The sequence below is a fragment of the Tachysurus vachellii genome, chromosome 23, assembly GCF_030014155.1.
Source record: "Tachysurus vachellii isolate PV-2020 chromosome 23, HZAU_Pvac_v1, whole genome shotgun sequence".
In the NCBI taxonomy this organism is placed as follows: domain Eukaryota; kingdom Metazoa; phylum Chordata; class Actinopteri; order Siluriformes; family Bagridae; genus Tachysurus; species Tachysurus vachellii.
In genome coordinates, this window is record NC_083482.1 from 8,351,051 (window position 1) to 8,377,974 (window position 26,924).

General features: G+C 39.1%; 1 protein-coding gene across 2 annotated transcripts; it reads right to left on the bottom strand.

The window, feature by feature from the left end:
- Positions 1-1,836: 1,836 nt before the first annotated feature.
- On the bottom strand, positions 1,837-26,147 carry lrrc4cb (leucine rich repeat containing 4C, genome duplicate b). Of its 2 annotated transcripts, none has more exons than XM_060859304.1 (2): positions 25,622-26,147; positions 1,837-6,181 (listed from the first exon to the last, which is right to left on the bottom strand). In XM_060859304.1, exon 2 carries the CDS (start codon positions 6,134-6,136, stop codon positions 4,256-4,258), a length of 1,881 nt encoding a protein of 626 aa, XP_060715287.1. In that variant the 5' UTR covers positions 6,137-6,181; positions 25,622-26,147; the 3' UTR covers positions 1,837-4,255. The 2 variants fall into 2 exon arrangements, with proteins under 2 accessions (XP_060715287.1, XP_060715288.1); XM_060859305.1 differs by lacking the exon at positions 25,622-26,147 and adding an exon at positions 25,399-25,446.
- Positions 26,148-26,924: the final 777 nt, after the last annotated feature.

Genomic DNA, 26,924 nt, shown 5'->3' on the forward strand with positions numbered 1-26,924 from the left:
TGATGCAGTTGAAGCTGCACCAATTCTTTATTACACACTACAAGGACTACAGCTATTCTTCCTAGATATTTTTACTAACACACCTGTGTTGCTGCTTCATTTTTTACTCAACAAATGCATTAGCTGTATGTAATAAAAGCAGGGCACATATGTCAGGTTTATAATTAATTGATGCACTTTGATGCCCTTCCCAAAGCCATTTCCGACTTGTCAAGGTCTTCTGGGGGTTTTAATTCACTCTAGCTGCCATTCTTCAAGACTCGCAGGCTAAATTGAGCCCACACGGACAATCAGGGAACAGATGCTGAATTGCTTGTATGCGTGGGATTAACTGCTTCCTAGAATTACTGCTGATTCATATAGTCATGAGTCATGTTTCTATTTGCCTCATAAGGTATATAATGTGTATCTCCTTTGTGAACTGTCTCTTATTCTGATTACACCAGCTAATTGGCTTAAATGAATCATGAAATCAGCAGGAACGATGAATAAATAGAATCAATCAGTCATGAATCAGCGATAATAAATCTTGTTTTGGATAGAATATTTATGAAATTATGTAAAGATTTAAGTAGATTGATTTTTTTTATTTAAATTATAGGTCAGCTGATTTCATGAGAAGTTTATCCAAGGCCAATTTTATTTAATATAAATAATTTAATTGTAAGAAAACGTATAAACACTAACAACAACCCTGACCCTAATGTGTACCCTTTATATCTTTTAATATATCTTAAATTATGTGAATTGTTGAGTATTTGGAAGTATGAGACTGCATTATAAGATAAGATAAGATAAGATAAGATAAGATAAGATAAGATAAGATAAGATAAGATAAGATATACCTTTATTCGTCCCACAGTGGGGAAATTTCTCTGTTGCAGAGATTATGTGTCAAAATATGCTGTACGACGCTGTCATCGTCTTAAACACGGCCCCATATACCAGGGAGGATGACGTCTAACACGTTTCATCCGAGATGTTAAACCACTAACCAGTTATCTGTTTACACCCAGGGCACGATAACACTTTCTGAGGAAAACTCGCTATCTGCCCGCTTCGGCATACAGTACACAAACTCACAGATGATCGTGATTGTCTAGTGTCACTGTGATCGACCCAGAGACAATAGACTTAACGCTTACAACTTCAATTCTGTTTACAAAACCATCCAGCAATAATAAACCAAATAATTGAGTATTTGCACTGTTACTGCGATATTAGTGAACATTTAATGTCATGCTTTTAAAAAAATGCTGAGTAAATACTATGAGGTAGAGAAAGTCATACATTAAACAAACACAAACATGACAAAATGAAAAAGTTCCACTTTGTATCTAAAATGACTGAATAACTAATGAATGACTTTGAGTTTTTACATGTAGTGCTCGGTTCACCTGTTCAGGATTCCCTGGGTGACTTTATACAAAATAATACTGTGGCTCTGAAGGAGTTTATTACAGGCAGTGTATAGTTTGAGTTAAGCATCCAAGATCTGCTCAGATGAGCTCATATACAAGATTCACAGCATCTGCAGTCTTTTCTTTTTTTTCACGCTGAAAGTTGTGAGTAGTTTGTACATAATCGTGTCTAAGCATGATATGACACTACGAGACACGTTTATCTTAATAAGTACCAAAAAGTCGAACACAGATTAATAAACAAAACATCGACACAATTTCTCAGGATTAATAATTCCAAGACCCAACACTTAAAAAAACATTTTATTTACATTTACAGCATGTATTGTATGAACTACAATCTCTGGTATTAATAAATGTCTGTTTTCGTTCTTACTTTTTTTTTTTTTTTTTTTTTTTAAGCTTAACCCTCGAATTTTACGTATCCCAATAATATCGGCGACTGATCCGCACGTATAATGTTGGATTTAGAGATGTTGCTGTTAATGCTTAAACAGTCTGTATAGAAATCTTCTTCTGGAGAAGCATATATTCTCTCACTCAAAAAGAGATAAAATACCAGGATTCTTCACTTCAATTCATCATAGAAATCTAAAATGAGTTACCAATAACAAACAAATCACAACAAGAAAAACAGAACGAAAAAGATTTCTGCTTTATGTCATAGATACACGGTGGGAGCCACGTATGCCAGGGAGGTTTAGACTCGGTAGCTGTAGTAGCCGGTCATATGAGCACTGGAGCAGATTGAGGAAAGTCATTTTTTGTCACTCAAACACACGCAGTCACTCTTGTTAATGGCCAAAGTGTAGTTCTTTTCTGTACACACTGACTGTAAGAGTTATTCAAGATTATCTGGAAAAAAAAAAAGGTTTGACTGGAAGGTAAGCAATGGGTTCTCTTTTGTTTCCACATATCAACGTATATGAATTCTTATAAGCCCTGCAAAGAATTTAGACTCCATTGGAACTAAAGAGTAAAAGCCATAAACAAACAGGTACAGTATATACTGTAAATAAGTATAGGACTCAATATATAGTACACATGAGAAATTCAGTAAATCTTTAGCTCTTCTCTGAATCTTTATCTCTTTTCTGGAGCTTTTCTGAACACCAATGGCAGTAAATGGTTTAAAACAAAATAATATTTCATACAAAACAGTACTAATAAAATCAAATCAAGAATTAAAATCTTATTACCCTCATCTGTTTATGGCCTGCTTAAATGTTTGTTATGGTAAACTCCTGAAGACCTTAAAAACTTTATTGTTGGATTGATTCTTTTATTGTTAAATCATTAACTTAACATTTAAAAATCCTGAATAATCCTCAAAAGCTCAAGCTGGCAAACTGAACGCTTTCACTTGAATCTCTGAATCAGCATTTTTAGTCGAATTTTTCAATTACTTAATGATGATGTGAATATTTATTTCACTTCTGCATAACATTGAGAAAAACATCTCATTTTCACAATTATAAAAGATGTAATAGTAAAAATAAAATTTTGAACCCCTGTACGCGCGCGCACACACTCACACACAAACACACACACACACACACACACACACACGCTTATATTATCATTCAGGCAAAAGGAAAATGTGATGAGCAGCAGAGCATATGATTAAGATAGTGCTTGCTAATTAAAAGTGCTGTTAATTGAATGACAATTAATATTTTAAAATGATAGTGATTACATTGCATACACACATACACAAACCATAATAAACTCCTTTCTTAGGCCATGTAACAGCGCTGGTAATATAGTGTAAGATCCTTAACCAGCACTGGGCAGTAACCCAATATTCTACCTGCAAAGTAAGGAGTTTCTATTGAATTGGAAATGAGCTACATGCAAGATTAAACAAAGAATTGTGCTTTGTCTTGCAAAGTATGGCACTGCTGTTTATCACAACAGCTAAGCTTTTTTTGTGGGTAAGATTCCGTTGTCATATGATCTGAGCTTTCAGAGGATTTATAACGACTTGACCAAGGACAAATGATGAAAAGCAAGTTTAGGGTGAGATGTAGTGGTTAAAGGCTTCAATGTGATTTCAAAGCTGTTACGAGGATCATTAAATGGATTTGAAAGTTAAAGCCTTACCTGTTACCCATGTGAAAAGGCTATATTTAATGCACATAATTACACATCTTTATACCTTTTGTCCAATTATTACACTCGTATGTTGTATGCTCTGGGAATTCAGTTGCTCAGAAATGAACAGAGACCATCATCTGCACCATGTAATCTAGACCATTGTATTGAAGGCTTTTCTTTTCTGCTGCTGCACAATATATGATCGTATTGTTGGGAATAGAAACAATTGATTTTCTTCTCTGAATTTTCTCCATCCACCAGATAGGTTTATCACATCTACTTACACTACATTATTTACAGTCTTAAGTCCATAGTGGCCATCTTTTGCACTCATTTCACTAAAATGTGAAAAGATGAAGTGAAATGCTGCAGCATGCCCACAGATACAACAGAAATGTCATTATTATGAATGTAATACCTTGTGGTTTGTTCACAGGAGGCTGCCAAAAGCATCATTTTACCTTGAATTCGCAAGTGCATTGTTTTTCAGCACACCATTCATCCACTAAATCTCAAATTCAAATGAAAATTAGGAGGAGGAAAATGATATGAACACTTTTTTTGATACAGCCACTAGACATATCTTTAAATAAATATTTTTTGCTTGTAAACACATTTGTTGAAATAATACATACATCCTCAGTGACATCCCCTTCTTCATCACCAGAACATGTCTGCCACTGAAGCCAATAACATTGTTAGTACACAACAACTTTTCCAGTTCAAAACGAGGAAATTCAAATTTGAGTCTCTTGCACATTATCTTTTGAGCTGGCTTGGATTAGTAAAGGTTCATGCACAGAGCTATGAAGCGAGCCGAGCGTCGAAGCATGGTTGTAAACTCTCTTGTAGGAGTTGTACTGGTTGTAGTGCTCGTGCTCCAGTGGAGGAAGTGTGAGGTGGCTCTCCATCGCAGGAACCCCATCACTTACATTGATGATCTCGACCGTGCGAGTCGGCCCATTGTGATCTTGCTGGTGGTGCTGCTTTCTCATCTTGTAGAATATGATGAGCATGACGGCAGCCATAAGTGTGATGGCCACGAAGCATCCGATGATGATCTTGGTGGTCTTCATTACCTCCTCCAAACCGTTGAGAGCTCCCTCATTGTCCGTCACAGGGATAGTGTAGGCTTTCTCAGTGGAAATCGGCGTCGGTCTTGTAGTAGATGACGCCACCCAGCCAAAGGAAGGTTGCTCAGGGGTCCTGCTCAACCCATCGATTGGGGACTCGATGGTCTCAACAGTGACTGTTGTGAAGTAAGTAAAACCACTGTTGTCTATGGAGGTCACGTTGAGGATTGCAGAAGCTGAAATGTTTCCCAGCATGTTGCTGACCATACAGGTGTAGTTCCCTGTGTCCTGCATTGTAACACTGGTGAAATTCAGTGTTCCATCATTTTGTACCATGACACGTGCTTGGGATGCCCCATGTGTCATAATGGAGCCATTTGGTGTTAGCCAACTGACTGAGGTCAGAGAATTTGTCCGACATTTGAGCTCCGCTGCTATTCCCTCAGTAACATTGAGGTCTGCAGGAGGCTCAACAATGACAGGTGCATAACACTGAAAGTAGCTCTGGTCCAGCTCACCGATGTAGCGCCCCTTGAGGCTTGTAGGAGAGTTACAGCGAGCACAGCAGCTGGTGTTAGTTGGTACGGTTTCCCTTAGCCACCAGCTTAACCACAGGATGTCACAGTTGCAATTCCACGGATTATGGTGTAGGTGAACTCTTTGCAAATGGCGCAAAGGAGTGAAAAGGTCATGGGGCACAAATGTGAGGTTATTATGAGCCAGGTTAAGCTCACTTAATGACTGAAGGTCATCAAAAGAGTTCCTTTCAATTGTTTGGATCTGGGAATGCATCATCCACAGCTTCTGGAGGTGGATAAGACCTTTGAATGAACCAGGCTGGATGACTGTCAGCTGGTTCCCTGACATCTCAAGCTCGTCCAAGCGAACTAAGGGCCTAATGTTGGGGACCTCCTTGAGGTTACACATTCCCATGTTCAGGTAGCGCAAGTTGCTTAAGCCCTCAAATGCTCCATCTGAGATATATGAGAGACGCTTGAGCTCCCCTAAGTCCAGCCTCCTTAAGGAGGGTAAACGGTTAAAAGCATAAGATGGTATGCTCTCAATCGGGTTATTCCTAAGCCATAGTTCTTTGAGCTTAGAAAGATATTCAAAAGCTCCATTTGGGATGGTTGTGAGGCGATTGTCAAAGAGTTCCAGGGTGTTAAGGCTGGTTAGCCCATTGAAGGCGCCAATCTCAATGTTGCGGATATGATTTTTGCTGAGTTGGAGGATCTCTAAATGGCGTAGATGCTTGAAACTGTCTACTTTGATGACCTGGATAAGATTGTCCTGAAGGTTCAGGTAGCGTGTGTTGGTGGAGATGCCATCAGGGACTTCCCTAAGTCCTCTGCGTGTGCAGATGACTTTGCTAAACTGGTTGCTGCAGGAACACACAGAGGGACAAGTCTGGGCCCTCACTAATCCTGCCACTGCAAGCAACTGCAGAGCCAAGAGCAGGAGGAATAAAGGGTCAAACCAAGCCCCTTTCCATCTAGGACCTCTCATCATCTGGTGCTGATGGTAAGAGGTCATCTTGTTCAACATTCATAATTTATCGTCTGCTGGTTCCATTTCCCCAAATGAAGCAGCCTGAAATAAAGAAAAATAATTACTTGTTGGTGATGTCATGACTGAGAGCTTGTGATGATTTGTGATCTTTTGAAATAGTATGTCAACTCTGGGACACCACCTCTGGCACTTAGCAAGCCTTATGTATAAACATATTATATACTTAAGAACTTTATAAAGAGTGCATCTTATGTTATGATTATGAACCTAATATATTATGTACTAACAGGATATCATAGCATTAAAAAAATAGGAGAATCATAGTCCATGCTTGGAGATGCCTAACTAAATTACACCTTTACATATGACAATATTAGATCTGTTATGTGTAATTCCTAGGTCTCTTTATGTGTAATGTGAAATATTTAGCACAATAACCATCAAAATTCTTATTATGTACATGATATAAAGGATTTTTTTCTATTTTAGCCAGTGGAAAAATGTTGTATGAAAAAAATGTACAGTCTTTAGCCTGCTTGGAAAAATAATCAACATATTGAAATCTTGAAACAACAGACTGCCAGATAATAGAAGAAGCTTAAAGGCCCAGGAGGATTGTGTTCAACGTCTGGGCTTCTCTATACAGGATAGCACTGGCCTAAAGCACCATTCAAACCTACTAGAAATATGCCTGTAGTGGAGAACAGAAAAATAATTTTCTATGAGTGTTCTCATGAAAAAATCTGATTATTACCTGGCATGTTTATAAGCATGTGCTAACATCACTCAAAATTATATCGATCGAGTGCGTTCGAGTGTGTATACGTGAGAGAACAAACGGACAGGAGGAAAACGAGAACGAGCTGGATGAAAACATTATGAGATCTGGCACACTGGTCACTCACCTAAACTCACTTGGCAGAGTTAAACACAACCTCTGTGTGAGTAGAGTGTGCTCTTAATTACAGGTTTAACTCAAACACCAAAAATGGTGTTATTTGCACTGCATATTTTTGTCCGCCTTTTAAATCCAGTAGGCTTTCTCAGTATTGCAACATTTCAAAATTAAGAAAGTGTGACAATGTCTATTACATTTAGGCCTGTTTTATTATAACAAACATTATTATAAACCGATTTAATTCACTTAGGTTCAAGGCTTGATCATGCTTTTTTCCAGCTGCCTTTGACAATCATGGCAGAAATATATATCATTTTCAGGAACTGCAAAAATGCAGAAACGTGATTGAATTAACTGTGTGGAGACATAGATGATTAATGTCGGCGTTCAGCAGCGAGTGTTAGTTAGCAGCGGCGTAATTGACACAGCACTGTGAGATGCTGAGAGGTCTTCCAGGGGACATACTCTTAATGGGATGCACAAAGTAATCAGGCCACATCCTAGCAGGAGCTCATGTATTTAAACCAAAAATAACCAATGAACGTACAACAGAACTTAAACCTTCTCAGACGTATTGAATGACTGCTAAATCAGAGCCAATATCCAAATACAACAACGATCGTATCACGGATCCCATGTTTGTATTCGATTCTCACATTTGTTAGATGCTGAAAACAAAACTGGACTAAATAGTCCATAAATAGAGATTAAGGCACAGTAAGTTCCTGTCTACCCACACACGCCTAATATAGACTGTGTGAGACATCTCCTGCTGTTCCTACTTTATATGTATCCCAAGGAAAGCTAAGAAAATATCGATTTAAGAATCAACACTGCACTGCTTATGTAACGTATAGACTAGTATTAAAAGAAATAGATCACATTTCTATGTGGCGTGCTAACACATGGGCTTTCAACTATATACAGTATTTTGTGCAATTTCAATCTTCAGAAAAATGTAATAATGATTAATAATTAAATCACAAGTATTTATTCCAGCTGTCATCCCTTCTCATTTACTATTCCGTAACACCTAGAATCTCAGCACATAATTAAACACACCTTTCTGACTTATTTTAGAATGTTTCATCACTCTCATCTCTCATTTTCTACCGCTTATCCGAACTACCTCGGGTCACTGGGAGCCTGTGCCTATCTCAGGCGTCATCGGGCATCAAGGCAGGATACACTCTGGACGGAGTGCCAACCCATCACAGGGCACACACACACACTCTCATTCACTCACGCACTCACACACTACGGACAATTTTCCAGAGATGCCCATCAACCTACCATGCATATCTTTGGACCGGGGGAGGAAACCGGAGTACCCGGAGGAAACCCCCGAGGCACGGGGAGAACATGCAATCTCCACACACACAAGGCGGAGGCGGGAATCGAACCCCCAACCCTGGAGGTGTGAGGTGAACGTGCTAATTTAAGATATTTTTTTGTTCATTCCTCAGCTGGTTAATATTACAGGTGATAAATGGCAGTTTTAGCTGATAAACTTGGGCCAAGGGAAAGAAATAAAGCAGGGCTTGGGGTCTTCTTATGCAATAAAAGCAACCTTTTAATTAAATGCTTCTGATATATAAAATCCATTATGTCGTCACTGAATAATTTCATGGATATTTCAATAAAATAAAATTTGTGAATGGTACGACAGAAGGGTTACATATACATACTGTATATCTGAATATAAGCAATAATATACACTTCTTAATAATAAATACTACTAAATAATAATAATAATAATAATAATAATAATAATAATAAGATGATGATGATGATATAAGTATAAATAAGATTATGATGAGGATTAATAATATTCCAAAGTTTTAACAATGATATTATTTTTCTGAACATTGAACATGTCATGACTCTCCCCAAGGACTTGCTGTCTGCTTCTGAAGTCAGACTGGTTCATTCATTCATTCAATTACCCAAGAATGTCTGACAGTAAAAAGCCCTATTGATCTGCAGGAGTGGCTGCAGAGGACAGCATCTCTGATAGAATGGCTATAATGCTATATCAATCATCCACCACATTTTACCTCACAATCGATGCCTGACATGGTCTTTACAATGCACTCTTGGACGTTAGAAAAAGTGTCATTTTGATTGGGAGGCAAAAATGTCCACAAGAAGACGGTGGCAGGAACCTTTACCATGTAGCCCTTTGGATTGTTATTCAATTTCAATTGTCTTATCAGGTGTTATACAGTAGTTAACTTGTAGGGCTATTTACCCCTTCATAAATTCTTCTTACTGTTACAGGTAAGTGACACCACTTGCATTTCAAAAATATATCCATTGCAGTTAATATTTACTTTAGCACCCTTTTTTTTCTAATATATTTTCAGTCATGGTTTATTTTCTTGTAATTTGATGCTCCATTCTTGAGCAATTTGTAATTAAACAGCTGATTTTCTTTTTCACTGGTTTCTGTAGAGGACAAAAAGATCAATTTGCTACCACAACACACAATATAATTACAACGTAATAAGTCACAGAATTCAAGGTCATAACTAATGTCACAACGTGAGACTATATTTCTCACAATTAAGAGAATAATTAGCCTTCAACAACAATCTTGTATCTAATTGAAGCTTTATTTATTTATTTATTTATTTATTTATTTATTTAATTATGACTAAAGACGACGTTAAACAATCTAATTCTCACAATTACGTATTATTTGGTGGTCATTTATTTATCTTCAAGTGCTTCAAAATCGAATTGCTATTCAGAAGCACGGCACAAAATCTCATAAGTTGATATTACCTCAACTTAATCACTCCGTCGCAATTTTGGAAGGAATTCAGCTTTGTTTGCCCTACAACTATAAAAGGACAAACACCAGGCAAAACGAAAGTTCTCAGGAGACGCTGTGTTTGGAGGGAACCGATGGCTTACACAGAGGTTTGGCTGACAGGCTGCATGCCAAGGTCTTTATTGAAATTGGGGGAGTGTGCAGCAGTCAGAGGAGAAGCTTTACCAAAAGCAAGCTCTCAGTAGAATTTCCAAAGACTGATCTGTAAGTGTAAGTGCATTCTGTTTGCCCGGAGTAGACGATAATGTTAATAAGCGTAAAAGACGGATTTGTACCGAATCATATAACTACTGTACGTACACATGATAGTCACTATTTAACTGTTTAGACTGATTTTGTTTTCCTAATGTGTCATTATCCATAAGGAGCTTTTAATCCAAGAAAAAAAAAATCTGTGAATGGTGGTTAATTACGTTTCTTTTCGAATCTAGTTTGATGGTCAAGTCATTCCACTCTCTCCAATTGAATTTAAAGAGAGAATTATGCAGCAGATACATGGATGAACATTACTGTACATAACCTTGCCACTCAGCGCAGAGGACTGAGTAGCTCTCTAACATTGGGCTGAAACATGTAAAAATCAATACTTTACTTGCCTTTTAGAAGAGCTCTTCAAGCTGTTTATTTAGAGAAAATAGGTACAAGTCTTAGAAGTAATGCACATTCCTGTAGCCCTGATCCTGCATGTCCAGTAGGACTACTGTTCTGCAGACTAGTTCAGCAGGAAGCCCAATCCCTCTGAGCCTGGAGCCAGGAATAATCCGTATAATCATCAGATTGTGCTAAACTAACTTGTGCTACCTCCATTATCATAATGACACATGAATAATCAGACAAAATGGCCACAATCAGGCTTTTTTCTCCTTCCAGGCTTCGGTCGTGTCAGGTGGCGTGGGTGGATTAGTCTGCACAGAACGCCTGTCTCACGCTCCTAATGTTCCTGCTGATTGCCTCCTATTGCCTGGCCTTCTCTACATGCTGGAACCATACAGAGTTCTGCAGAGCCTCAGGTGAGCATGTAACCTAAATGCAGAATACACTCATTATGCTAGGTGTCAACACAAATGGGAGACAGTCCCAGTCCATAGGCGCACAGGAATCAGGCTGGGATTTGATAGCAGCAGGATAATGAAGTTGAATATGAAGCACGAATAGATCATTTTAATCTGCTGTGTTTTAGTTAATAGATTAAAGTGACTTGTGAGTGTGATAGACATTAAAAAAAAGAAGAAACATCACATTATTAAACATCACATGCTCGTTGCTGATAAGTCACAGTAAGCATCGGTGTGAAAGGGCAGTCATATGATGCAGATTAAGAGATTCTGTAATGACATTAAAATAAGCAATAATAACATAATGCAGTAGAAAGAATGACTTTTTAAAAAAGCTTGCTTGTTATTGATACATCCTGTGTCCATTCAGCAACCACCTCCTTGTTATCGTCAACTCCTAAACGTCTTTGTAAGGTTATTCCAACAGAGGAAAAAAAAATAATGGTCTCAGTTTAAAAGTCCTGACTAATTTTATACCAGACGTTCAGCATTAAAGTAATACATATGTTTATACTGATTGAAAATGTCCAATGTACAGTAGTGGTAAAAAGGGAAAAGGACCTAATCTTTTCTCTTTTGAGTTACTGTAATGTTGATTTTCCTGAATTTGTTGGGTTTTTTTCTTGTTCTTTCTCTGGTTTCTCTGGGAAACCCATCCTCATCTGGGTGCCCCCGGATAGCTGGATTAAAAATCATTTCCCTTCTATAACTGTGTACTATATGGTCAAAAAGTATAATTGTGTAACCAGGAAATTGATTGTAGCTTTAGTATGAAGCGTGTATTGTTTAAACGATCAACTCTTCACTGATGGAGACTTGAGTGCACTATGATAGACACCACTAGGTAAAAAAGTGTTTTAGAAATTCAACATTTTATGCTCATCGCGTGGGGGGCACGGTGGCTTAGTGGTTAGCACGTTCGCCTCAGACCTCCAGGGTTGGGGGTTCGATTCCCGCCTCCGCCTTGTGTGTGTGGAGTTTGCATGTTCTCCCCGTGCCTCGGGGGTTTCCTCCGGGTACTCCGGTTTCCTCCCCCCGGTCCAAAGACATGCATGGTAGGTTGATTGGCATCTCTGGAAAATTGTCCGTAGTGTGTGATTGCGTGAGTGAATGAGAGTGTGTGTGTGTGTGTGTGTGCCCTGCGATGGGTTGGCACTCCGTCCAGGGTGTATCCTGCCTTGATGCCCAATGACGCCTGAGATAGGCACAGGCTCCCCGTGACCCGAGGTAGTTCGGATAAGCGGTAGAAAATGAATGAATGCTCATCGTGATAAACTTGCTACGTGTAATATATATTATTTACTGTTAGCTACCAAGACAATAATGCTTAATATTTATGCGTGCTACTGTAGTATCCACTGTAATTTAGCTCTTAATTATATTCTGACTGCATGTTTATTGAATCTCTATCTCATCTTCATTAGCTCAGCTCCTCTCCTTATTCTATCACAGAGTGGCTTTCGGCATGGAAATAAAATACAAGGCTTGTACGTCTTTATAATGAATTGATCCTTTAGTTTATTAAATTAAGCGTATAAAGTTGGTAGTAAAACCTACGTCTAATGAATATAGTCATTTAATAATCAGAACCAAGAAGAAGTCAGGCCTTAAGAATGCTTTTTATTACTTTATATACATGTATTTTTTGACATCACAAAATACATACAATCCCGTTAGTGATTAACTGTTTAGTTGGAGTAATCCAGATCAACCGAAACAAATCGTCTTTGATAAAACCTTTTATGCAGATTGTAACGGGTTTACAGACGGAGAATGGCTTTAGATATAGACATCAGTCACTGAGTCATGACACTGTGCAACATGCAGAGATCTTCTGCAGGAGCTGCTCAGTCAAGCGCGGGTGTAGGATGTGGAGCAGGCAGCTGTGCCACTGCATTCGCCATGTGCTCGTCTCAGACTCACGCCGCTCACACCGCTGAGAAAAAAAACAGGAGCTATGCATGAGGGTAATTTATTGCCCATGGGTTGGTGTGCCCCCGTGTTTTGGAACTGTGTGAAACCCTTGTTAGTGAAAATACTGGTTCACTTTTAAACTGTCAGGATCGGTGCCAAAACTGCAGCCCACAGCACTGCAGGTGAGGATAAAAAGTGGATTAGTGAGCAATCAATCATGGACTCGCTGCTCTGTCCTGTACATCCCGAGCTGCAGCTGTAATGCCACTGGGAACAAAATTAAAACGTGCGCACGTATGGCAATATGAAGCTGGTAAACACAGCCGCTGAAAGCCTCGCTCCTACAAATTAATGTCGGCCCTCTAGACGTGCGTTGGAATTTCCGTCAGGTTATTCTGAGCACAGAGTTGAGCACAAGACCCCATCAGATTTGCAGCTTGTGTAATGCTATTAGTCATCTTCGCAACAATGGACCTTAACACCATTGTAGCAGATAATCTGTCCATGGGGAAGTGTTCGTGTGCTGCTCTTCTACCACATCCCACAGAGAAAATCTATAACATAATGGGGAAAGAGCTTGAGGAGGAATACAATTACTAGACAAAAGCTCTTCAGTCGCTGCTTTGGCAGCCGCTCTTCCTGCTGGAAATACACAGCTCGCAAGAAGGCAATCTTGCATGTTCTTATTGTTGAATGACGGAATTTTTAGCAAGGCATTCTCACCCTCTGTTATTTTGCCGTGCGACACAAAAGAGCTGAAAAACATTATTCCGCACCACAACAAATCACTTCACCCGAGCAAAGTGGCAACAACCAGGCACATATTATAAAAACACTTTCTCTTCTTTTTCTCTCCCTTCCAGAAACAGTCACGAAGCCGACACGCATCTAATCTATGGGAGCACCCGGGCGAGATAGGCTCTTCATCAAGATGATCTGAGTAAAGACTGATCACACTGGCCTAGACCCTTCGGTCCACTTCTCCATCCGGATGGACAATGCCAGCGGCAGAATGCTGACTTGAGGAAAGCACAACGGATCAGCGCGGTCATCCTAAAGCTCCGACACAGACCGTATCATGTACACCTAATCTGACATCAAAGGATTAAAATGTAGAACATTTTATATGAAATTAAATAATATCTTGAACAATCTGAAGCCTACATAACCTTGTAGCAAAGCGTTACTATTCTCTGCATGCTTCAAGCTGCATACAGGGAATCCTTACAGTTTATGAAAGCCTCTTCTCTGCAGGCTTCCTACAGCATGCAGCGACAAACCATTCATAAATGTTTATTAAGTATGAACCAAGGACATTTTTATTCTATAGCTGATGCCCGCATTCTAAACTAGATCCGGATCATTCATCATCAGGTTCGTAACGTACATTTTGTTCTCAATCCTTTTGTGCACTCTTAATGACAGAACTGCACATATGTTTTTAGCAGTTTTAACGTACGGCACCTGCTCGGTACCCTCTGGATAAGATGGTGAGGGACGTCTCAGAGTAAGTCCAGCCTAAATATTATGGTCCTCTTAAAAACTGTGCTGTGAGCTGCTGCTGGGAGGCCTTTGCCTTTCAGGTTGCTGTGTTTCTAATTCAGAGAACGGACCTCACATTGTGTCCAGACTGTTGCACAGCGGTGGTGACTCAGTGCTCTATATACATGTGTTACACCCCTACTATTTCTCTCTCTCTGTCTCTCTCTCTCTCTCTCACACACAAACACACACACACACACACACACACACACACACACACACACACACACACACACACACACAGCCTGCTTAGGAATAATTCATGCTTTTGCATTAGAGTCACTTTTAAACACTTGCGGTAGCAAATAGACACAGCATTTATAGTGTCAGGATCCGTTTAAGAATAGCAACGAACCACCGAGCCTAATTCCTCTTTAATTTACTAGACGGTTCCTCTTTTAGAAACTCCACAGACAGCCATCATAGGTTGCTGTAGCAACTGCATGATAGCATTATAGTGCACATGGAACAAGAACCCTTTCTCTGTACATTGAGAAGGATGAGAACGTTTCGTTGTGCACAGCTCACAAAGCCGCGTTCTTTAATATGCACTCTCTCAGAGCCGCATGTGTCCGTGTGACAGCCTTCTCCCCTCACACTCACACACACACTACAGATATAACCCATTTGGCCATCTGACCTCCTATCGCTTGGCAATTGCTTCTCGAGGTCAAACTCGACCGAGCTCTTGCTCCTGAGCTTCACTTGCACTCTGTCTAACAATTTTAAACCGTTATATCCTTGTGATAATATGAAAACATGGACTCGGTTGTACCTAGAAGGTATATTTAACTCAGGATGCCATTAAATGTGCACGGTGTACAGATGAAACGAAGAGTCTGAGCACTGCATTAAAAGTCTGAGCACATGGAGCATGGAGTCACATTCATTATTCATTAACTAAGACACCGTGCATTGTAATTAAACACAAAATCTAAAGCAGAGATTGCTTTTGTCGACAATTCCTTGTAGAACTTCAGTCAGAGATAGGCTGCCTCTTTATTCTCAAACAAGACACAAAATTTTGCACAGACTGTTGACTTTCACGATGTCTGCACTGAGAGACAAAAATACCTACAATAAAAAAAAATCTAATTCTAAAAAAAAAAATAAAATCTGTCCATAAGCAGCTCAGGGCAAGTTAAGGGCTGCTATGAAAACTTCATGTTGTGACATGCGGTTTTGTCTGAGATAATGAAGAGCGCACTGCTAGCAGGCAGGAGGAGAATAGGGAGGAAAAGCAGGGAAGAGAGGGATGGAGTGACCCTCCTGCATTGGGCACAAATGAGGGAGCCACAGCTTGCACGGCTCTCATCCCCTGCATACAGATTGCATTACACAGCCAATCCTCTGAAAGAGCCTTTGCTGCTCAAACGCACTGACATGCTTCAGTGTGTAGAAGTAGCCAGCCTCATATTCAGCCAAGTAACATCTTAAGGGCAATTAATACAAGGGACATTACTTTATTCATCAGCCACCATGCTCGATATAATACACAACATGTTAACAAGACAATTTGCTGTCATTAGCACACTTTCTAACGGGTCGAGTTTTGAGATGTCCTGTGGAGAAGACCATACCGGATCTGACGCTCTGAATACTGACTCTTCAAGGCCTCCGTTCATGATTTTAAACAAGAAGGCTCCCTGGTGATGGCAATCGATCTGATTGAGTGATGCACCCAATGGACCGACGTACTGTATAAAATGCCTTCCTGTCGGCCCGTGGATTATCTGCCTGGACATTTAGCTCCCATTTCATGACTTTCAGATTATACTCTTCTTTCTTGTAATAGCAAGCATCAAGTTTGGACATGTAATACGTTTGTAAGCCCTACAACTCAATTGTGCCTTAAAATGCTGAGACATTTAGAAAGTCAATTTATGACCAGGTGTCAAATAAGACTTTATCATTCTGTAGGGCTGAATTGTAGCTGGCTGGTTTTATAAGATTCTGTCTGCGAGTTTTTGATTAAAGTTCCCTCAGGGTCAATAGGTAGATTTAAAACTTTGCAGTCTCAACATTGGGCCTGCATCCTACTTTGTACTGTAGATTCTCACCATCTTAAGATACACCATTTAGCTAGATAGTTAGAGAAGGGGTCGGCAACCTTAAACACTCAAAGAACCATTTGGACCCGTTTCCCACAGAAAAAAAAAATACAGGAAGCCACAAATCCCCTTTGACATCTAAAATGAAGATAACACTACATATATCGTTTTTTACCTTTATGGAAAGTATAGAAAAAACTGTAGTGTGTTGCAGTTATGAAATCAATGAACTGTTACAGAGTAAACGAAATTTTATTTCTGCAAACAAATATTTTGAACAGTTTGAACTAACCTTAACAAAAAAGACGCTGGGTTCAATGTCTAATTGAGTCCTCTTCATATTCATGACATCAAAGTTTTAACTTGCCGGCTGCAGAAAACCAAAAATGCGTCTGCTTCTGTGTCGGATTTCGCAATTCGGCAGTTATGATGCATATTTTGAGCGACAAAAAGAAAATAAACACGGTTTATTTTAATGTTACAAGAGCATCATAATCTGAGAATTTCATTTATTTTTTTTAAAACTAACTAACTCAAATAAAATTAATTTTTGAATATATTTTAAATATTTATTTTCCAAATCTACAGGGAGCCGCAGCAGAGGGATGAAAGAGCCACTTGCGGCTCCGGAGCCGCGGGTTGCCGACCCGAGTTAGACCTTACTTTGGTTCTTTTGGTAAAAATAAACATGTTAAGGAGGCTGGCTTTTAGCTTTTTGGTTGCTGAATCTCTGTACGTGTTCCATAACCACAACATAGGTTTCAAAGCTCAAGTTCCTCATAATTTAATACCTGAATTTTGTTTGAAAATGGTTTTAGTTTAAATTTTTACTTTTTAATTCTTGGAAATATAGTCAAGAGCGTTCAAAATAAAGAACATTGACAAGAACATGTGGGGAACGCCATGGTGATTGGTTGTTAGGAACAATGGTGATGAGTAACTGGTCATTAAAACTAATCACATCCTGGATATAGGGAAACAGTATTATTCCCTGACTGGCAATTTGGAACAAGATTGATCAGTGATTGGTCATTGAGAAGAAATAATAATCAGATATTTGATCTGTTGGCTTACACAAACTGAATGCAGTCAAGCTTTACACCAATCGACCAAACCTGTGATTTCAGCTCAAATAACCAGCAGCTGTGATGTGAACCAGAGCATCATATCAAGTGTGCAGTGAAGGGCGGTTGGTATTAGGCTCTGTTTTTAATTAAAGTCTAACAACAAAGTCACTAAATTAGTCACAGCAAAGCTTCATTGTAACTTGGTATGTTTGTAATCTGTTAGCTCTTCCCCTTCTGCCATGTACAATATTTGACAGATGCTCTTATCCAGATCGACTTACATTATCTAATTTTTTTTTAATACAAATCACTGTTTAATCACTGTTTGGCCTTGCTCAGGGGCCAAACAGTGACAGCGCAGTCGACCTGGGATAAAACTCACAACCTTCCAGTTGGTAGCCCAACAGCTGAACCACTACGCTACCACACACCCACACCCATTGCCATGTAGAGCAATAAAACCCATGTTGATCTGAACACTAAACTACATCTGGTTTAATGTGACATCTATAATTTCATGAAAATTAGCTGGTGTATTACGGAATTTTGAGACAGAACAAACTTACGGTACTGCTCCTCTGTCACGGGGTGAATTTTAAGTATCCCTCTACATCCATCACCTAGGAATGAATACTGGACCCTGATTACTTAACTGTGAAAAATGCCTATCACCAAACCAGCATAAGGTATGTTCTAATGACGTTTACATGCTGACTCTATTTTCCAGTAAAATGCCAGACAGAACCTCATAACACTAAGATCACGAAGCGTGGAAAAGTGGTGCTGCCGAGGCGCTGTCTCAGCTGGTCTATCCATCATGCCTGGTGTTCAACATGCAAAAAAAATGCATGAATTATAACACAAGCCTCACTAGGGCATTCTACTAAGCACTAAGCATTTACATTCATGCACAAGTGATGCACTAAAGGAGCCTGATATCATCTTGCTTCACTGGTCTGGTGAACAAAACAGCGTAAATGCATTCTGCTCGGTTTCCCTTGTCACCACCATGCTGCATCTATTCATCCCGAAGCCGATATTTTCCACACCTACATGTTGCTACAGGCTGCCTGTATTTTCCACAATTCAAAACAAATACATCTGAGTAGTCATTAGCCTTAATGACTGTACAATACAGACAATGCAGCAAGGAGATGAAAAGGGGCAGACCATGGTAACCATTACTTTCCTTGCCTGAGATGACAATAGAAGGGGTTGGGGCCTCAAAGCTATAATCTTACTGTGGCCATATAGTCTCCTCAGTCATTAGTATTGACTCGGTATGAAGCCAGGCCAATTGAAGCACTCAGCGGCTTGCACGCCGCACATATAAATTTTGTGTGTTCGGGGCCTCGACGGGGTTTTCTGAGCATCATATCTATCCATCCTGCTCACTTACACTCTGTATGTGCTACAATACTGAATTTTTTTTTTTTACCCAGCAGCTTTCAAGACTAAGTGGTGCAGAAATAGTTATTCTAATTGCAGAGCAAAAGACACAACAACAAGTCAATAACAATTTCACTGAATAAACACAAACACATAAGACAGTAACCGCTTAAAACTCTTTCCATATTAGCCGAATCTTGGCAAGGCTTAAGCTTGTTTTAGACTTTAGGATTTCAGCAGACTTATAAAATCACAACTCGTCACACTAGATGCTCTGGATAAAATCTTTACTGAAATCTATAACAGACATTAATGCAGTAACGTTTGATTATACGATAAAGATCCTCTAATGATAGACCTGTGACTAAAGAAAATTACTACGTTCTTCTTAAGTCATCAATCGTTACAGGATGTTGTGTTCATAAATAGAAACATTCTTCAATGTCGGTTGAAGTAATTGGAAAATATATTTCTGTCCATTTGTGCATTTTTTTATGTTTTTCTATTCCCACAAGTTGTAGCTGAGCTGTGAGTTTTGTCTTATCCTGAGCTGTCTTACTATTGGTGGCTTTTATTCGAGCAATGTAGCAGAGCTCGCACTCAGATTTTACTCCTAATCTCCCATGTAAACAGTCTTTGATTTTACATGCACATTTAAAGACCTTCAATCTCGATTTCAGACGAAATGTTAGTCTTTCTTTAGTCTGTCTTGTAAGAAAAGACATGTTACACATATTTGTGTGCGATTCTCAGACATCGAATGCAGCATATCGACCACCATCCTTTGTTGTGGAACAAATTCAACTCTGATTGTCTACAACAGCATGGACTCCATGCACCCTGTGGTATATGGGACTCTAAAACACGGTTCCCTTTGACACCCTTCTGTTTCAGACTCCATGCCAATTGACCCGAGATGCTAGAAAAAGCCACCTGCCTTCCAGTTTCTCCCCAATGTCAGAATTGTGCTGAGGGAGAAGGAAACCATGTCCATAGGGGAAGATATGAGCGAGATGTTTCCAAAATAATCAACAAAACAGATTTGTCAGGGAATCACTATGCGTACAAAAATACACTGTGTACACATGGCAAAAATCATAGTCCATAAGCAGCTCCTGGTCTGCTTTCAATACCTAATCATTGTGATTATAACAATTTACCCAGTTGGTGCATTAATGCGATATAAGTGTTTATTGAAGTTTCCTATATTAACATTCAACATCCAGACTGCCATTTCACTCACTGGATAATATCGACTGAAGCTCTGATTAAATTGCTAAGGCAGTGTTTCCAAAAACCACCAATATATTTATTACAGTCAGAAAGGCTGGAGGAAGCAAAGCATCCAAAGTCCATTTAATGTTTAAATGAGTAATTTGCTTAATAGGCTTCTCTGAGGATGTGTGTCTCAATGCAGAAGCCTTTTAAACAGATGAACTTTCACCTCTGTGTGTCTGCACAATGCTCTGGACCTCCCCCTGAATGCCATATGCCCCTCAGACAGGGTTTTCCAAAGCATCCACGCATGGCATCTGACATCTGCTGTGGGATTTAAACTACTGCGGCCTGTTCAGCCTTTCACTCATCTGCTATAATTTGGGTGGCATCTGATTACACCAAAGTCACTATTTGATTTGTGTAGGTCACTATTTGGTTAATATACTTCACATGAGGTCAAATGACACCAAATTTGGAGCTTTGTTTCATTAATCATTAATGCTGAATAATCCAGGAAAAAGCACCAGCCAATAACTTAGAGTGTTAAGGGCTGAATTCCTGATTGAGGTGTCATTTATTTGTCATAACTCAACATTTCAACATTTATTTTCCATGTTCCAACACCAAATCTAACAAAACATGCCATTTTCAAACCATCTCTGGCAACAACATCTGGTTTTATAGATGTTTAACTGCTAAAAATGGTTGCATTTGGCTCTTAAACGAGTAACACGGTCAAGAATTTTTGCACAATTGTGGTTAACTAGCATCCATGCTAACAGACTGATGACATTAAGGGCATTCTAAGGGTTTACCTGCTTTTTTAAACCAATAATTTACTTTTATTCTATATTTTATGCGATAGGCTTTCAGGTCATTAGTCAAAAATCACAATATCATTAAAATATGATGAGAGATATGTACAGATATGTATTAAAACTCTCTTCTATAGCTCTTCTTCTCACAAACTTCCTGTTGATGTAACTTCCTGTTGAACAGGTGACTCTTTTTTATATTTCAAACATTTCGTAGGGGTAAATGTGTTCAGGTAAGAGTGTTCAGTGTATGTTGAGACAATAGAATGTTCAGATTTCATAGCATGAAATGGATGGAGTCATGCAAATGGATGTTACAGAAACGGGACTTTAAATGTACACACATTCACGCAAAAAGTCTTGCAAAAAAGTGTTTTTTTCTTTGTGCTGTACACATTTTATTACCTGTGTACCTGAAACATGTAAATTGATTATTTAGTCATTTTAAATTTAAATTAAATTTTAAATCACCCTTAGAACATGCAGTATATGAACACAATCTGATATAGAGCTACTATCTACTGAATAACGTTAGACACAAACATTATCAGTGTTAATGAGTGTTTAGATTAAAAGGATGGATTTGTTTCATTGACACGTGACCATTTAGACAATTAAACACCAACCAAACCTTCCATATGATGCTTTATTGTATGTGAGACTGACATGTAAACCACTGTAAACGATTTATACAGAAGAACGCAAGGTGCTTCGGTGATTGGCAAAAATCAGCTATTAGAGTTGACACGTACAGGTTTATTTTATATATAGCCTGATGTTCCCTGAAGGCTTTTGTACTCAATGCTTTTTTATTAAAAATGACTATAATAACAATTAATTCTATATTTGTGATTTTATTTTACACCAGTGATTTTTTTTTGGTGTTCATCATCTATGTATCAGTAGCAGTTGTAGTTGTATTAGTATTAGTATCTACCGCTAATTAGCATAAGTACAGTATAGATTTTTTTCAGACCTGTTATTAACAGCCAGAAATATAAAAGTGCAGTAAAGCAAAATGGAAGAATGTCAAATGGATCAATAGACAAAATAGGACAGAATTAAAAAAAAAAAGCCATTTACACTTCACAAAGGCTGCCGTATGCATGTCAGCATCCAAGATGGTTTTGAGCCTACACTCTTTACCTAAAGTGGAACACAGGTGCTTTCAAATCAATTCAATTCAATTCAATTCAATTGAGTGGAAGCGACTGGTATTTAGTATTGGTTTTTCCCCTTTAAAAGATTCAGTAGTGGAAAGACAACATAAGGAAGAAACCTTGAGATGATGCAGATTTATAAAACAACACCAGGACTACGACAGGACTACAGCAGCCGGGTGACAGTACAATGTGTGATGAAAGGATATTCAGAAAAAGTATTCTATTCTTCAGGATTTCAGCAGCAGCTGTTAAATTCTACAGTATACAGATAAGATTATTCAGCGAAGAAAGGTTGGGACTTTAGGGATCTTTAGGGTAATCATGTGGGACCATCCACAACAGCACAAGGAGATGCACATAGAAGTACATCTCAATCGTGCCAATTAAAATTCCACTGGTGTGCTGTTGTTGTTTTATATTCTGGGGGGACAGATGAATATGGAAACTAACTACATGATTAATAAAGGACTGCAAGTTTTTCTTAATGACTAGAACAGAGAGCACAGCTGGGTGACTGGCAGGATGTCGTCTCTATCACCTTAGCTGAATTTTAGGATTTAGCCAAACGTGAGAAACGTATTGCATCGAACGGATCTGCATCAGTGCAACATTTTAAAAGGAAACCGCCTTGAATGCATCGTTCACTGTTCCTCTGACCTCTTTTTGCATTTTAAAAGAAGCCATTACACACAATCACTGCTAACTCTGTTATTAAACTTTTTTCAACGTCTTTTCACGGTATGAGATGAACTGCCTTCCTGACCCCACACTAGAGAGGGCTCTTATATAGCATTGGAATAAAGAGCATCACTGTTCCATTTCCTTTCAAATGGCAGTGAAAAATGTGCACAGATTTGCGTAAATGTTCTTATTTTCAAGACATTACTATGGGTGAAAGCAACTGGTATTTAGCATTGTTTTGGCCTTAGCTGACACATTTACCACATTAACACTCATCCTTGCTGTTGACTTTCAGTCCCAGGACTGCACACTAAACCTTGTTTCTCTGAGCCGCCTGTGAGGATACACCATCAATCAATGCTGCACTTTAGGGCTTTGTAATGTGCAGCCCGTGAGTCAGGGCTAAATTCAGGTCATCACCCCGGAAAAAAAAGATCAGTGATCTCTGTCTCTATCTTGTGTAAATTAACCAAATCTCAATAAACTTCATTGTTAAATTTTATCTCTATTCTAGCTCTTATAGTATGGCTGCAGTATTGAGTTGTATTGAACAGCGATTTTGTATTTTTTTAATCCATGTCTTCAATCAAATATGATGGCTGTATATTGACTGGAGATGTCACCATTAAACTTACAAAGATTTCAGAAATTCATTTCAGGAAACGTTTATGAAGGCCATAGAAAGCCATGGACCTATGAATTACAAATTTGGTTATTTTATTTTATGCATAGCTTTATGCACAAGCCACAACTGCGATGACAGCTAGCTCGGGCCTCGTCGTACAGCACAACAAAAGTGACTCTTGGGAAAATTTGTACAGCACAACAAACATAGCTCTAAGGAAAACACCGAGCAGAAAATGAACACCCACACCTTAATCTGTTCCATAGCATTTTATACTAGAGTGTAATTTAAATCATTGAAGCCCATGGCAATGTGGCAAGCACCAAACTGATCTGAGTCAGTAACATTATCATCTAAATGTGATTATGCTTTTAATTTTTAGCAGATTGATTTGGTCTCATCTGCGTTGGGATTTTGCTCCATTTATTTAAGCTGGATAAGATGATTATGGAGCAGAATGCACTGAACTAAATAGAGCAGCTGTCAAGCATGCTCTATGAAAGCCATTATGACGGTTTTTTTTGCAGCATTTGCAGTTGAAAATGGATAATAACAGACAATTTTTGCTTGCAATCTTGATAATTAAAATTTTGTGTCTGCTAAGTATTTCTGCACTTGCAGACAAATCATATCTCACATATCAGCCGCTGTTTGTAACGTAGATATCCAACGTATCTCGTTAGACTCAACATTTGCTTGATCGAAAACAAATCAAAAGTTCTATCTTCTACATAAACATGGTTCCTTTTTATATTTTCAAGCAGTGACTAAAGCATTCAGTGTTTAATTCATCAAAGACGTGCCACTTGAAATTTACTTGCAGACACTTTTAGCAACTTCTTTTAAGTGTACATGAACTGCACTGTAGCTTCCTGATCATGGAAAGAACAGATCTTTCTGGCAGACTGTTGGAGATGACATTTATAATTAGTGCTTCATTTCAGGAGCTGAAATAGATAGAGCGGTGCCAGTTAAAAGCAATTATCTCAGATGACTGCTTTTGCTTGATGTCCTTACAGGCAGTCACTGAAACACAGCGCCGTAGCTGCGTCTTACTGAATCCACGACGCACAAGTGGAGAGGATTAGTCTGCTACTTTAGAATATTTACCTACACAAATGTATTACCCAGCATCTTAGGATAAAATGCACAAGCATCCCTGCTTTCCAGCGTATTTTTTATTCTTCTCTTTTTTCAGTATTAGTATCAGGGAAGACGGAAGCTCCTGTCAAACATCTCATGCGCAAAAAAAGTATCAGGGAAGCAACAACCCACGGCCATGAATCATACACAGAAAATACGCAATCTTCCGGTACAACCCAGAATCTCACCCAGCATGTCAGGAACGTAATGCCTACCTTCAACCGTCTGTAGTCTAACCAAGAGGGTTAATTGTTAAAGACACACGGTACAGCCCTGTGTACGAGCTTCCAGCCTCGTCTGTGCTTTTCACAATTGCCATCAAAAAAAAAAAATAAATGTAGGAGACGGCATAACGCATCCTAGGATGTGACCCAGCATGCAGTTAGATAAGTAACAAGCTGAACACAGGAGGTACTCAGGATGCCTTTCACCTCATTTACTTATCAAATGCAGCAAAGTGAAGATGGGAACAATCACAGACACACGTCGTCTCTTTTCCTCCTGCGTCTTTGCAAAAGCCTGCACATGTGAACGGAATATGAATGACCCAACGCCATATTCGAGCAAAAGTAACGCTAAGTGGAGCAACAGAAGGGGGGATGGTGGGGGAGGGAGGTTGTGGGATCCAAATTCTACCAGCTTATTCTGGCACCAGCCTTCAATCATGTAGCCAATGACAAGATAGAGAGATTTAAAGATGGGAAGACAGACAGACTGTCTATCCATCTGTCAATCCATCTGAATAGATAGATAGATAGATAGATAGATAGATAGATAGATAGATAGATAGATAGATAGATAGATAGATAGATAGATCACATTAATATGCAAATGTTTAAAATGCATGCACTGGCATGAAACTTAGAAGTAAATCTATAACAGTTTCCCATCACCTACTTACACATTTTCCTTTTCTTTTTTTTTTTTTCAAATATGTGGTGTGTCAAGGATAGCAGTATGGACGAATGATCCTCTGCAGCCTCAGCCTCAAGTTAATGTGAAATCCATGCAGGTTTTTTTTTTTTTTTTACTGAGATGTGAGCGCACGAGCCGGTGAGCCTTTAGCAAGCAATGCAGAAAATTAAGACAGGAAAAAAAAATGAAAGGAAAAATAAATCTATCACCTTCTTGGTGCAAACGCAGGGCAGCTCTGATAAATCCCACATCCACAGTGTGCGTTCTCAGCAGGCTTTCTCAGGCTTTATTCCGATGGGGGAAAAAATCCTAATTCCAGCATTTTATTATAAGGGTCCCGGTGTATCAGAGACGGAGATAACGACCTGCGCGCGCGCGATCCATAGCTTAAACACGTAACATGCTGACTTGGCTGATGCTTTAATGTCTCTCTTTCTCTTTCTCTCTCTCCTTCTCTCTCTCTTTCGCTCCTTCTCTCTCTCCCACACACACACACACACACACACACACACACACACACACACACACACACACACACACACACACACACTTCTTTCACAAACTGCAGCCTATAGACGGGTTTGTCTCTGCGGTTAATGCGGATTATTGGATTCGGATTAATTCATCAGCCTTTCGCTCCGGATCATCGCGCGCGCTTCTTCTTTGAGACAGAACGTAGACTGGACTTGAACTTCCTCTTATTCACCTGTCTGTCTTCAGTCATCGGCGAGGTTCACTTTCTCTCTCTCCTCTCCCGATGACGATATATATATATATATATATATATAAATATATATAGAGGGAGAGAGAAAGATGTCTTTTTCATTCCCAAAGCCGTGACAGAGAAATGAAGATGAAATCAGGGGAAAACAGACTGCAGCCGCCTACAGTGATGAGCATTAAGAGCTGCAGCAGCTCCTCACTGCTCCGACAGGGTTGCCAGATTGGAGTGTTCTTACAACCAAATCAAGTCCATAGCAGAATCAGTCATCAAAATTATGATTGAAAATGTAGATGTTTTATTATAGTGCATCTGTAGAACATAAATGAACATTGCTACCTCACAGATCCAAGGACCTGGGTATGATCCTGTGCTTTCAGTGTGGAGTTTTGCATGTTCTTAACATGTACACATGCGTTTCCTTGATGTTCTCAGGTTTCCTCCTACTATCCAAAAAGAAAGCAGGTTAAGTGTGTACTTGTTAGCTAGGTGTGAATGTGTGCCATTATAGTGCCCCTGTGATGAACTCTCACCCCATCCAGGGGGAATTGTCACACATTGCATTCAGAGTTCCTGGGATCATCTCCAGACACACTGCTACAATGAACAGGATTAAGTGGCTACTGAAAACGAATGAATAATTATCCATTATGCTATTTTCTCTTGCCAAATGTTCTGGGATTTCAAAACCTATAACTGGCAACCCTGGTATGAGTAGTCCCTCAATCAGAGTGCAGAGATGTTTTGCCTTGACTGAAGCAACTAGAGAAGGCCAAAGAACTGTGTACAGA

What these genes read in the sequence shown, in the direction of transcription:
- lrrc4cb (XM_060859304.1), bottom strand. Translation starts at nt 6,136, where the DNA reads ATGTTGAACAAGATGACCTCTTACCATCAGCACCAGATGATGAGAGGT.